The sequence below is a fragment of the Lycorma delicatula genome, chromosome 9, assembly GCF_047948215.1.
Source record: "Lycorma delicatula isolate Av1 chromosome 9, ASM4794821v1, whole genome shotgun sequence".
Classification (NCBI taxonomy): Eukaryota; Metazoa; Arthropoda; class Insecta; order Hemiptera; family Fulgoridae; genus Lycorma; species Lycorma delicatula.
The window spans coordinates 55,782,570-55,796,960 of NC_134463.1; the positions used below are offsets into that span (position 1 = coordinate 55,782,570).

Genomic DNA, 14,391 nt, shown 5'->3' on the forward strand with positions numbered 1-14,391 from the left:
AGACAGTTTTCCATTTCTTTAAAAAATGTTCTTATTTCCTATCGGGCTGACAATTATTATTTCCCTTATAATAGAAATCCAATATCATTAAATAAGCATATTCAGCTCTGTGAAAAAGCAGTGGGGAACCATTCCATTCCTCACTTTTCTTTAGTAAACCTTGGTATGGGAAGCTTAAAAATTTTGAAAATTACAATTATTTCAAAAGTGGCTTGCTATTCACGTGGAGTCATCTGTGACCATTATTGTTATGGCACTTAACATAAAAGATTATTCAAGAATAAGTGTTAAGTTAATCTATCATCAGAAGTATGGCTCTCATTCTGGCTTAAAATATCAATATGTTTACTGATAAGTTACCATATTATGTAAGTAAATAATTAATTATTTATTGCACATTTTTTTATAGTTTTATGTAACTACCAAATACACCATGAAAGCAGGTTTAACTTACGCATGAATGCTCATTGTAATGATACGATAAATAGAAATATTATCTTAAACTACAATGTTCTTGATAGAATCATTTTTTCATACTTAAGTGAAATCAAACCTATTATCAATTGTACAAACTTGACATAGTTAACTTGAATCATAAGTTGAACAACTTAGGTTTGCAAGCAAGAGCTCCACTATTTAGAACAAGCAATTGTAAAGAAATTAACATGCGTGCTGCAGTTACTGTGAACAGAAATATTTTGAATATCTGAGATTCTGAATCTATAGTGTTTACGCTAAGCCTAAAGTTGTTTTTATTCCAATGAATTCAAGGTTATGGTCGAGTCTTATAGTTTACAAGCTTGGTAATTTATTTTGCATTTTTGTAAGGCTTATCTACGTGTATTTTTAAATAGGTTGTTTGGGTTTCTTTTCGATATCAATTTCTCTCAGTCTCCAGTTTGACTTGCTGATTGCATCATCATATTGGTGTCAACGTATTTCATATCTCGCATTATTTATTACTGTTTAGTCTTAATATATATATTAGGCTTAGTGTTTTTTATTCTCAACCAATTTCAATATTGTCATAGTTCCTAGAAGTTTATTTCTCTTTGTTTGCCCTGATGTCATTTCTTCAACTTGAGTATTCAGAAATTTATTTTATCTGTCTTACGTAATTCTTTAGTGGTCTGCTTGCTTGTAAATTATTTTTGTTAAGTCTTCGTTCCCGAATTCCACACGTTTTCTCTAATCGTTCTAATACTAACACTTAGACACCACTACTCTTGTTGTCAACACACACACACACACACTCTTCTGTCCATTGCTTTGTTCGCTTCCCCTACCTCTCACCACGCCAGCTTTGGTTATTCTAGTCCTGACTTTCACGCTGTGCGGATCCTGGTTCTCCAGACTTTGAGGACCAGGCTTCGATGTTCTCTTTCGCTCGTATAATGTTAATACTTTCTTTGTCTTCATAAACGTTGCGGTATTTCTCTGTCAAAATATTCTCTAGTTCTACTCGTCAGTTTTTCGTGATTTCACAGTTTTCTATGTTCGTCCAGCCTCGTTTCTTTGTTAAGTTATTCTTCAAATTCACTATATTACGTCTCTGTGGAAAGTGTTCTACATGCCAATTCTATCGACGCCAAATCTTCTCGAGCTGCTGATTACATTTCATCTATGCAGAATCTCTCCAAACTTGTTGCTACATTTTTGAGACGCCACGTCCTGCTCAACCTCAAACCACGTCTCACCCCTGCATTCCTGATACACCACTGCGGACTACGCCCAGGATTACTGTATGTATTCATTCACCTTCATTCACGAGTTCGTCTCTTACTAATATTTGTGAGCTACAGGCAAGCTCAATTTTCATTATTTATTATGTTAAACAGTTATTTTTTCATTAAAATTTGTGGAACATTCAGTTCATCGTACCTTATGCATTTTCAATCTCAAGTTTGGTTTAAAAACCATTTATTCACTTAAGTGCAGTCACGACATGTGACTTATATAAGGTTGTGTCATTGTTCAGCTGCAACCTATTTTATGTGCTTAATTATTTCAATTTGTTGTTATTGTAATTAACTCTATCATTTAATTTTGTAACTTGTTAATCGCCGAGATTAATTCTTTTCTACTCATGAACTGTATTCATAATACTTCTCTTAAATTAACCTAAAGCAAGTTACTCCTGATGTGCAGTTATGTTTTAGGACTTCTTTGTAATTTTATATTTTCAAGAAAGCTTACTACTAAATGAACTCTATTTATATGTTTATTTATTTCAATTTTATTATTGTAATTAACTCTTTTTGTACTAGAATATTATTGTGGCCTTTTTTCTATACTAAACTAGAATTACATGTTTTAATTATTTAATACGTTTGTTGTTCATAAATCAGGAAAGGCCAGTGCCAATAATTAAGATTTACTGTAATTTATTTTTCTAAGCTAATGACATTTGTTCATTGCTAATTTTTCAATATTACAGCATATGTCAGTAATGCAATAGTTTTCCAGTCATGCTATGTTTATTGATGTTATGGTTTTTCTAAGTATATAATTGTAAATATGGTGTTTTATGTTCTCTTGTTTTCAGGCTTCGTTAAATTGTAGATTTTCAAAATGTGTATTTGAAAATGTATATTCATGTATTTTCTCATTTAATATCATTATTCATATGCTGATTTCAGCTGATATTTCTTATGTAAAATTAAGTTATGTTTATTTCCTAATTTCATTTCATTTAAGGTTATGCTGTAACATAAGTTCAGTTGTTTTACATAATTAAAGTCCAATTTCTTTTGGCAAATACAAGCTGTGTGTTTTTTGTTAACTTTACCCAACATATAGCTTATATCAAACGAGGGTTTGAAATGCATTAACTGAATTATAATAGACAAGAGGCTATTAATTCAGGTGTGGGATAATTAGGTAACATACATTTATATATTAAAAAACTTTTATTGTAAACAAATAATGTTAAATATCTTCATGTTAAATATATTTCTTTAACATTAGTTATAAAAAAAAAACAGTTAGTTTTAATTAACTAGGTGAAATGACAACTTACACCTAGCCATAATTTTATGAAAATTATTTTTCAAAAATAATTAACAAAATATTCTTTGTGAAAATATTTTCAAATATTTTGTTATAAATGTGCATTTTTTATTTAAAAAAATGTATTCAAATTAATGAATTCCCCAAGCAGTAAAATACAAGGAAAATATTCTAATTTTTTCGATTCATTCTGTGCTTTTCTGATGAATGACATGTTTTGAGTGGAATCTTTCACCATCACTTCTTTTATAAGTAACATGAATTCAAAAAATTACATGTAACATGAAAGTAAAAATTTAAATTTAAATAAGCTGTATTTACTCTGTAAGTAATACTCTTATGTGGAAAAGTTTGGTAAACTAGTTTCATGAAACTAATTTTTAAAATTCTGATAGAGGTATGTACATATATCTATGGGAAAAAACACATTATTCATTAAAAAAGTAAAGAATGAATTAGGCAAATAATATCCCTTGTATTTTAATGCTCTTTTTTCAGAGTACAGAAGGTCCTGATTTATTTAATAGGTACATCACTTATTAGGCTTACTGTGCAGCCTGACTGAAAATAAGAATTCACAAGCAAGTCCACAGGTAGGCTGTCCTATTAGACAATGTCAAAGCTGCAATGGCACCCTAAACCATGAAGGTTCAAGCAGGTTTATACAAGATACCCACAAAAGTGTTAATGTAAAAGCAAAGATCAAGGTTAAGTAAATGAGGTGGATGGTGGAAAAAGCATCAAAACATCCATTCGGATAGTTTACAGTTTCATCCAGTACTCATTTTACTGCTTCAATGGGTTCATTTATTTAATTTTATATGTATATATACTAAACAGTCTAAAATAGAGCTCTTCGTAACAAAAATTTAACTGTAACAAAAGAAATTGTTAGTCCCTTTAAAGAACATGCGATTAAAAAAGATTATTACTGATCAAAAGGTAAGTGATAAAAAATTACAAGTTACTTCACCTTGTTTAATAATAATTTAATGATTGAGAAAAGTACAATAGATAAATGAAGGTAATTAAAATATAATCTAGTGATTTTTTGTACAAAAATGTTAAAAAAAATCTTTTTTAATGCTATAAATTTTGTGTAAAACATTCTTTTTTTTCAATTTCTTTATAAAGTACAAATACCAGGTCTTATCAAATTTGTTACAAAAGGAATTTACTGTAGATATAAAATCAACAAGATCATATAAGCAGTGATCAAATACAGAAGCAATTAAAGAAACTATTATTTATTTATTACTTTTTAATTTTTTTTGTTTGTTTAATTTTACATTATTTTTGTTTAATTACTCCTACTACTGTATTAATAATGATAATTAAAAATCAAAACTGAAGTTGATGTAAGGACCAAAAATACATTAATGAATTGATGTGTTCTGTTTTTTTACTCTATTAGGTGGTCCAGTCATTTATTGATGAACATCACTTTAGCAAGCTGCTACAAAGAGGTTTTATTTTAAAGAATGTGACAGAGAAATAATTACTGTCAATCTAATGATGAGGGGGCAGCAGCAGTAAACTATGGACCTAAGTATTTAAATTGTGACATGTAATGTGACCATGACATATATACATACAGAGCATAAATTAATTCAACAAGTATACAACAATGTTGTTTTTAAATAGCATTTAATAATAATTATTATTATTAATAACAGGCTGGCACTAGCATTACTGTTATATCTATTCAAATGCATCCAGTTACAGTTAAATAATTTACATTAAGTAAATTCAAAACTCAATTTGACATTTTCTTTTTCAAAATGTTAGTTTTATAAATATAAAACATAACATTTCGATCTCGACTTTGCATCTGGACAGTCTTTTCTCAAATAAACCTACTGGTGTGGGTATTTAATATGATTTTACGCGCTTATTTTTACTTTACGAGTTAAATGCTTGTTTAAGGTGACGTTTCCTAAGAATAAACTATTACTTTTTTCCTTGTACACTATTTGAATGATAAAAGCTTATTATGAAACAGTTCTCAGATCTAAAACAAGCAATATTTTCAAAATCTAAACATTTAAACTATTTTATCCATAAATCTGTGATAAAGGTTTAAAGTTTATGGACTTTATATTTGATGTGCAGTCAAGTTTAAATAGAAAATCTTTTTATCTTTCATGGAATAAAATTTTTTTTGGAATAAATAATTAAAACTATTCCAGTAAAATTAAACATTAGGGAATTAGAAAGAAATTAATCAATTTTGTAAAAATAAATGGAGAAGTGTGATTAATCATATTTTCTACTAGTGAGTGAATGTGTCAGTCGACTGAGTGACTGAATTTTAAGCAGCTTGATGAGCATTAGAGGTTTCTATTATGAAATTTACAATACCAATTTGTCATGAATTCTATGAATGACTGAATTTATTTATATTCCAGTTATGCTTCTAATATTAATGATTAGAATTTCTAGTAGCCGTCTGACTTCTGATTTATAATAATTACTGTTCCTGGATAGTTCTGGTTGAGACAGTAGTTATCCCCAGAAGCAGTCAATCTGTAAATTGATTCTCCTCCATCTTCCCCTTTCCTTAATCCCTTCTTCCTGAATGGTAATTGTAATAGTACAAAAGCAAGGATGGATGGTCTTCTTTATTTGTCTGTCAAGTTGCTGGATTTTGTTTTTATTATATTCTGTATTTTCTCTATGTATCTATTATCTCAAAGACACCTACTTTGATTTTAATCTCGGTATTATTAAAGCTTGATTTTATTTGCGTACAATAACTTTGTCAGTAGAGCTAAGGAGTGAAAATTCTGCAGTGGTCTTGTATATTAATGCTATTTCTTACACAAGCATCTTAACAGAAAATTTTTAATAGGAGTTTAACATTTTTCCTGACTAATCTAGATTGTAAGTTTAATTGTAGAGTAAAATCTTTTCAGATAAAAACAGAATTTTTATTTACAAACATTTCCATAAACGTTTGGCTCGAGCCAAGCGTCTGCCTATTATAAGTAAATTGTTTAACTTATTTGTAATTTTACTATAGTGTTTTCATTATAATAAAACAATATTTTTCAAAAAATCAAAAAGTTTTTATTTTTTAATATAATATTTTTATAATGGTGTTTTTTATCGAATTCCCCAAAACTAACTAAACTTATTTTTATTTTCTTCCTAAAATAATTTTTTTTTTTATTTAAAAAAATATGTATTTTTTGTTTGTCACTTAATTAACCCAAAATTTTGTAAATATCTTAAGATGAACACAAATTAAAACTGAAAACAAAAATTTCACAATAATAATGAAACAGAAAACTAGCCCGTTTTTGTAGTTTGAAAACAGAAGAAATTCATTCTGTACGAGTAAATGAAAATATACAAAATTACAACTGTTAACTCTAATTGAAACTAAAGGTTTCCCTGACATTTTTTTTAATAAAATGTTATATTAATTTTTATACAGAACTAAGGTATTTTTTATTTAATTAATACAGCAAAACGGGACCAAAAACAATTATGTTTCTATATTTTAAGATACAGATTATTGAGTTAATGATTTGAAAGAAAGAAACATACAACTAAGCTCTGTTTAAAAGGCCTTACTTTCTCTTTTCTTCTTTTGTTTAGTTCAATAGTTATAGGTATTGAAAAATATATTAATTGATACAATAGAGTACATTCAACGCATAGGAATCACAACAGATGAATGGTGTAACTGCACATATTTTTATGTTTTCCTTAGTCATATCTTGACATTTTTTTGGGCATAATACTGCACAATACTATGCTACAAGAGGCCAAAACAGTTCAAATTTTTAATTTTTCTGCCCACCATTAAAATTTTCACAAAAAAATAATGATTTCACAAACATCTAATACTTGAAAACCTTGTTTTTAAGGAATCAAAGGTCGTAAATTCACATATTCATTCATAGTGTTCTGCTGTTAGGGCAGGTCCTGTCACGGCCTAATCTCCACCTTGTTCTATCCTTATTAATTATTTTTTCCGCTTATTTTTCCCTTTCCCATAACCCCATCCATCATTTGAAATCTCTTCCTTTCCTTCCATTCACCAAGCCTTCTACACTAATAAACACCTACTCATACAATGTCCTAGCCAGTTCTTTTCCCTATATTTAATCGCATTTTAGCATTCTCCTGCTCCACATTGTTCTCTGTGGTTCTCCTTAATATTTCTTTTTACATGTAAGTACAAGTATTTGGTAAGTTTTTATAAAAAAATTATCTCGCAGATCTTTATAAAACAAAAATTCAACTTAAAAACAAACATTTCTGAAGAATGACTTTAAACTTTATTATAAATAAAAAATTGAAACAAATTTCTTTTAATGCCATCCTGATAAAACAAACAAAATATGAAGATGTTTACATTTCTACGAATCTTTGAATTTACAAAATTTGTAAGGTACCAAAAAAAAATTATGGCTCTGCAAAAATGAAGGAGAATAATATTTTAATAAATTATCAAACCACCACCTCAAGAAATTGTTATTTGAATGGACTGACTCTTAAGGAAGACCACTGAAAATATTTAGATAAAAGAAGTGGGCGAATAGGGAGAAATATTTAAATGAGATACATAAAATAAAAAATAAGATTATTAAAATGAAAAATTGTATACTCACGAAATAGTTCTTTCCTAGCTAAATTTCGAGCGCATAGTACTGAAACAAAAAAAAAAAAAATAAATAAAAATAAAAGAAAATATAAAAAAAAAATTTTAAGTTTGATATAAATTTATAAATAAATAATGAACGTATAAATTATGCTGTAAAAAAAAAAAAAAAAAAAAACAATACAACCATTACAAATAACATAAATTCAAGACTGAGAAAATAAAAAATAAAATTAATCAACCGTGGTCAAAACAGCATAAATTATAAATAAATATTTATAAATTATTTATATAATATTCAAATTTTTATTAAAATGAATAGATGAATTTTTCAGTGAATAACAATAGCAAGACGTTTATATAAAAAAATAATCAGATAACAGTTAAAAGCTATTTCCCACGGTCGAATAAACTGTAATTTTTAATATTATTGGAACTAAACTTGTATACAAATAGAAATGAACAAAAAAAAGCATTACATCGCGTGCAGTAAGTGGGTGTCAGCAGTAACGAATAAAACACAGAAACTAGGTAGAAATCATCTATCAACATGAAAACAGACGAATCTTTCGCATTATCAAAAGAATAAATTATTTACGTAAATCATGAAAATACTTTTACAAGTTTTAATTTATTAATATATTAAAATGTTTTAATCGATCAGTAACCATACTTTTTTTCTTCATAAGCCCTAATTTTTTTTTTTAATGTTAGCTTAATTATATTGTAACAACTTTAAAATTTCCTGGTCAAACATAAAAAAAAAAAAAATAAAAACAATCTTTTTAGGAAACGGTTATCTATTAACAGAGATATATGTAGAAGTCAATCACGAGTTACGTGGTCGGTTTGAAATACTGCATTAAAAGCGAGCTTTATAACAGAATTCAGCGTCCGACTCGAATGCTTTATTGTACTGGAAATCATTTAATATAGCGCAAACGTATCGGTATTAAAGGATAATATAATTCTCAGAGTTAATCTTGTTCACTTATCCCATGCTGGATACACTTTCAATACAGTGAGGCACCGATTATCAGAAATACGATTTTCCTCATTTCCAACTATCCGGAATGCTTGTATCTGCGTTAGGCAATTTAAAAAAAAATACAAAATTTAAAAAAATTATTTTAAAATAGAAATTTATTTTTATCGATCCTTGTTTTTTTACTGGGTGTTTTCATTTGACTTTCCCGTCTAGATAACGCTATCTATAGAAGAGCTATAAAAGGGCAAGCATTATAATGGTCCAATTTGGGCATATGCGGTTTTCACCGGATCTTGGATCCCAAAAAACCGGATGGAAATTTTCCGGATGTTAATGTTCGTATTTACGTGTGTGTTAGGTGTTGGCCTATAATCACCTTATACTTCTAGAAATACAGAACCGATTTTGACCAAACTTGGTCATATTACTTCTATATATGGAGCATTAATGGCAATAAATTTTCAACTTAAAAGGTCAAGAGGGAGAGGGTGAGGCTGTAGGGCAAGGTCACCCTTAGTATCTCGAGATTTTGCCTATAAAGGTCATATTTTTCTTAGGCACATTTGTTAACAATTAAAAAATAACAATATTTGAAAAAAATATTTTGGAATGCGGCTTTAGTCGCGTGAGAGTAAAGTCCTACAACTGTGTTGTCAGATTATTTAATAATCTCGATTGAATATTTTCACAATCTAAGTCCTCGGAAGACATTATTTTTTATAAAAAAAAAAAATCTGATATGGGCACTACATGACTTCCTTGTACGCCTATAAATTACAAATACACATTTTTAAAAATACATAAAATTTTATTTCACTAATAATTTCTGATTTTTTCATATTTTTAAATTTATTTATTGTTATTAATGAAATTATTTACTGTAAATTTTTTTTACAATCAGGTTAATAATTATTAATAAATCAATATTTAAATTAAAAAAAGAAGGAAATCAAGTCGAATTCGAACCGATGTGCCTTCCACTTGTAAGATCCAAATATTTCATTAATTAAAATTTTAGTTGGCTATAACTTTAGAATCAATGAAAATAAGTACCACTTTTTGATATATCGTTGAAAATCTCTCAAAATGAGAGCTTATTACTGTAATTAACAAAAAGTCCAAAATCCAACTTTTTTTGATTTTGGGCTTTTTTTGGACACTTTTGGTTCAGTCGATTGCAATCAAAAGAGGAGGTGCACAACTAGATGTTATAACAGTCTTAAATCCAAAATTTCAATATCCTACGGCTAATTTCCTACAGGCATAATTGCGTACAGGATCGGCTGAATGACGTTTCACCCGACCGCTAAAATCGGTCTGTATGGTCTCGATGACAATCGAGTTTGCGGTGGCCTCCAAGATCATCCAACCTGACCTCATGTGATTTTTTCGTTTGGGATTTTATAAAGGATCTTCTGTAAGTGCCTCCGCTACCAACTGTTCTACTCGATTTGAGGCACAGGACTGAAGCAGCTGTCGCTTCCATTATTCCAGACATACCGGTTGATGTACGGGACAAATTCTTATATCGATTGGATGTGTGCCGCGTAACGAAGATGCTAATATTTTGACACTTTTTAAGGAAAAACTATCAAAATTAAAAGATTAAATAACTTTAAACACGGATAGTCTTTCTGTACACGCTGTACCTCAACAGTAATAAAATTTCAGCAGTAGTTTTATTATTATTAACAGATGATAGGAGCAGAAAATTCTTCTTTCGATGACCAAGAAAGCTGACACCTATTTGTGTATTTTAAAAGTTTTAACCACGATTTTGATTAATTTTTTCTAAAAAAAAAAAGTTCCTTCCAAAGATACTCAACTCTGCCATGCCAATATATTGAAAGGTTTTAAAAATCTGATGTGGAACCACATGACTTCCTTGTACGCCTATTAAATTACATACATACATTTTTTTAAAATGAAAAGTACATAACATTTATTTCATTAATAACTTCTGATATTTTTCATTTTTTATTTTTATTGTTATTGAATTATTTAGTTATTGTAAACATTTTTATAACCAGAGATTAATAATTAATTATTAATACATCAATATATTTAAATTAAAAAAAAAAAGGTAAAAAAATGGAGATGAAGTCTGATTGAACCCATGTGCCTTACCCTTGTAAGATGCAAATATTTCATTAATTAAAATTTTATTTGGCTATAACTCAATGAAAATAAGTACCACTTATGATATATCGTTGAAAAGATCTCAATGAGGGCTTATTACTGCACTTAAGAAAAAGTCTAAAACCCAAATATTTTGGATTTTGGGCTTTTTTGGGGACAATTTTGGTCCATTTGTTTGCAATCAAAAAGGGAGATACACAACTAGATGTTACAACAGTCCTAAATCCAAAATTTTAACATCCTTAGGCTAATCATTTTTGAGTTATGTGATAACATACGTACGTACAAATGTCACGCCGAAACTAGTCAAAATAAATTTTGGGATGGTCAAAATGGCTATTTCCGTTGAAATCTGAAAACCGAAATTTTTCGCGATCACAATAATTCCTTTACTTCGTATAAAGAAGTAAAAAAATTGTAATAAGTAAACAAATTTATATACAACTTATTTATCAAAATAAATACACTACTTATTCAAATCCCTACTTTGTAAAAAATATAAACGAATTCTCATAATAAAATTTGTACACAATGCGCAATATCATATGTTGTTTGTGAAACCAAATAATTCAGCAACGTTTATCCTGAACCCTTCCAACAAAATCATAATCTGGAGAAATAATCGAAATATCAATAGCAATTTGCAATATGAATAACTGAGCTTTGAATAGCCCACTTTTATTTTAATTTTTTTGTTTATATTATTCTCTTATAGGTACACTATTTAAGACTTTCATATACAAACAATTAAAAATTCTTTGTAAGCGAGTGACACACACATTTGTGATGTTACATTAATGGTAAAAGGAAAAAGATTGGAAGTAAAAAAAAAAAGGAACATAAAAAAGACAAAGAAATGTGACAATTGTTTTTATGTGCGTAAAAGTGGCGTCAACGCCTATTCGGATATTATTGTGCAAAGTAGTTTTTTTCCTGTTGTTAACGTTTTAGTTACTCCATTAAATACTGCCTAAACGTACGTAGTATGCACCTTTGTTAGTGCAGAAATACAAATATTCTAGTATTTAAAAAAAATCTTCCTTGTTATGTAGTTTAAAAGGCGTACATTTTTTTAAAATGAAAAGTACATAAAATTTTATTTCGTTAATAACTTCTGATATTTTACCACATCTTTTTTTTTGTTGTTATTATTGAATTATTATTTATCGTAATTTTTTTTTTTACAATCAGAGGTTAATAATTATTAATAAATCAATATATTTAAATTAAAAAAAGGGGATAAAGCTGATTCGAACCGATATACCTTCTCTTTGTAAGATCCAAATATTTCGTTAATTAAAATTCTATTTGGTTATAATTTTGGAACCAATGACAATAGTACCAGCTATGATATATAGTTTAAAAGCTTCAATCAGAAATTATTACTGCAGTTAACAAAAAGTCCATAATCCCAAGTTTTTTTTGGGTTTTGGGCTTTTTTAAAAACGTTTAGTTCAGTCGATTGCAATCAAAAGGGAAGGTGCACAACTAGATGTTACAACAGTCCTAAATCAAAAATTTCAACATCCTACGCTATCGTATTTGAGTTATGCGAGATACATACGTACGTGCAGGTGTCACGACGAAACTAATCAAAATTTCAGGATTGGTCAAAATGGATATTTCCATTGAAATCCTAAAACCGAAATTTTTCGCGATCACAATACTTCCTTTACTTCGTACAAGTAAACAACACCAAAATCTGAAATAAATACGTTGTTGTGAATATCGCATATAAAAATATATTTTTTTTTGTTGAATACGCTATTTAAATTGTAAATCATTATTTCAAATCTTACAATACTAAAAGTTATAAAAAGGAATCCGATATGTGGAATAAAAATTTATCTTTTCCGAAAAGTCTCCATAAAAGTCAAATAAGAGAAAAAGTTTTTTTCACGTAATTATAAAATAAAGGGTGCTCAAACTTTTCTAATTTTTCATTTCATACATCACGATTATTAAAAAGATTTTATTTTCTTTTATTAAAACAACTTAGAACACGTATATGACAAGAATATTCCACATAATTTCAAAACAAATAGAAAGGGTCATTTGAACATAGTACGAAAATTATTGTAGCAAGCATCTTAAAAATTTAAAGACGAAAAAATCAATGAGAATATTTTAAGAAAATGTCACACAATGGGTGTTCGTTATATATTTTTTACAGCGTGGATTTAGAAAATTCTTGTTTATCACACCAAAAACAAAAAGTGGATGATAAATACGTTTGGTTAATATTTATGTATGTTACTATGTACTGTACGACCTGAGAATGTGCAAGACTACACCTAAATTACTTTCATACATATCATCCTCATTCATCCTCTGAAGTAATACCTTACGGTGGTTCCGGAGGCTAAACAGAAAAAAGAGAGACTATATACCTGTAACTTTAAAAAAACGGCTACACTATTTTCAGGAAACATTAAAACTATTTCTTTTAATTGCACGATTTAGAATCGTTATAAAGATTTTAAGAAAACCGATATGACAGTCGATAAAAACCAATTTCGCGAAGCCGAAAAATCTATAAATTGTTAGAATCTTATTTTAACTGAGGAGTGCTTTAAATAAAAAAAAATCTTGATAGGTGGGCTCTTAACATGTGCATAACGTCCTGTGATCAAATTATGCTGAAAAAATAAATACGGTATGCACATTACATATTTTAACACTTAAAAGTGTCTTTAAATAACTGAAATAATCCAGGTTGGCTAGTCGTGACCGTTACAACTGCTTCAAATCCCTTAATACTTTCGGCGCCAGATCTTAAGCAAAAAGATTCGATGAAGTGAGATGATGTCATGTTATATTTCACTAATTCATTAAGCCGATATTATACCGTGTTTTTCAAAATGAATATCCAGGTTTTAAAGCTACTCATTTTTACGTACACTGATTAATTAAACATGAAATGAAAGAGCAACTCAAAACAGTTTTATCTGTTCACAAGCTCATAAACCGTTTCCTGTATCTTCCGCTTGAAAGCGCTAGTAGCAAAGATGGCGCCCCCGACAGAAAGCGCTCTGTTTTGGAATTTGCAAAGTGCGAATATGTAATTACCTTTCAACGTTCGTTTCGATTGACAATAACATTCGTAAATGATATTAACAATCTGAAACCACTGGCTTTAATTGTAAAGGGAAGAGTACGAGACCACCGAGTTATGTCCAAAGACAATGTTGAACGTGTAAGAGAGTTTTTTTGTGCGTAGTCCTAGGAAATCTGGTTTGAACTACCTTGATATGCTACAACTATGGATATTTCCTCAACTGCAATACTAACCAAAAAACTTTATTTGGCAACAAGATGGTACGTCTCCTAACTTGCATAACAATGTACATGATTCGTTGAATGAAATTGATTGGTTGGTTGAACAAATTGGTTGACTGATCCAGCTTCTCTCCGTACGCTGGATTGGTCGCCGGGAACCAAATGACAGGGCTTGTTTGCCGTAGCCTCCACGATCGCCCGATATGACCCCGTGCGATTCTTTTCTTTGGGGATTTATAAAGGATAAATGTATGTGCCACCGTTACCAGCTGACCTAACTAACTTGAGATACAGGACTGAAGCGGCTGCTGCATAAATTACTCCAGACTTGCTGATTTAAGTATGGGATGAACTTTCCTATCGG

At 29.1% G+C, this 14,391-nt stretch overlaps 1 protein-coding gene across 2 annotated transcripts in view; it reads right to left on the minus strand.

The window, feature by feature from the left end:
* Smurf (SMAD specific E3 ubiquitin protein ligase) overlaps positions 1 to 14,391 on the minus strand; it is a 157,123-nt gene that overhangs the window by 63,915 nt on the left and 78,817 nt on the right. For both annotated transcript variants that reach the window (XM_075374744.1, XM_075374746.1), the window contains exon 2: positions 7,632 to 7,670. In XM_075374744.1, coding sequence (XP_075230859.1) covers positions 7,632 to 7,670 — 39 coding nt within the window. The remainder of the gene's footprint in view (positions 1 to 7,631; positions 7,671 to 14,391) is intronic.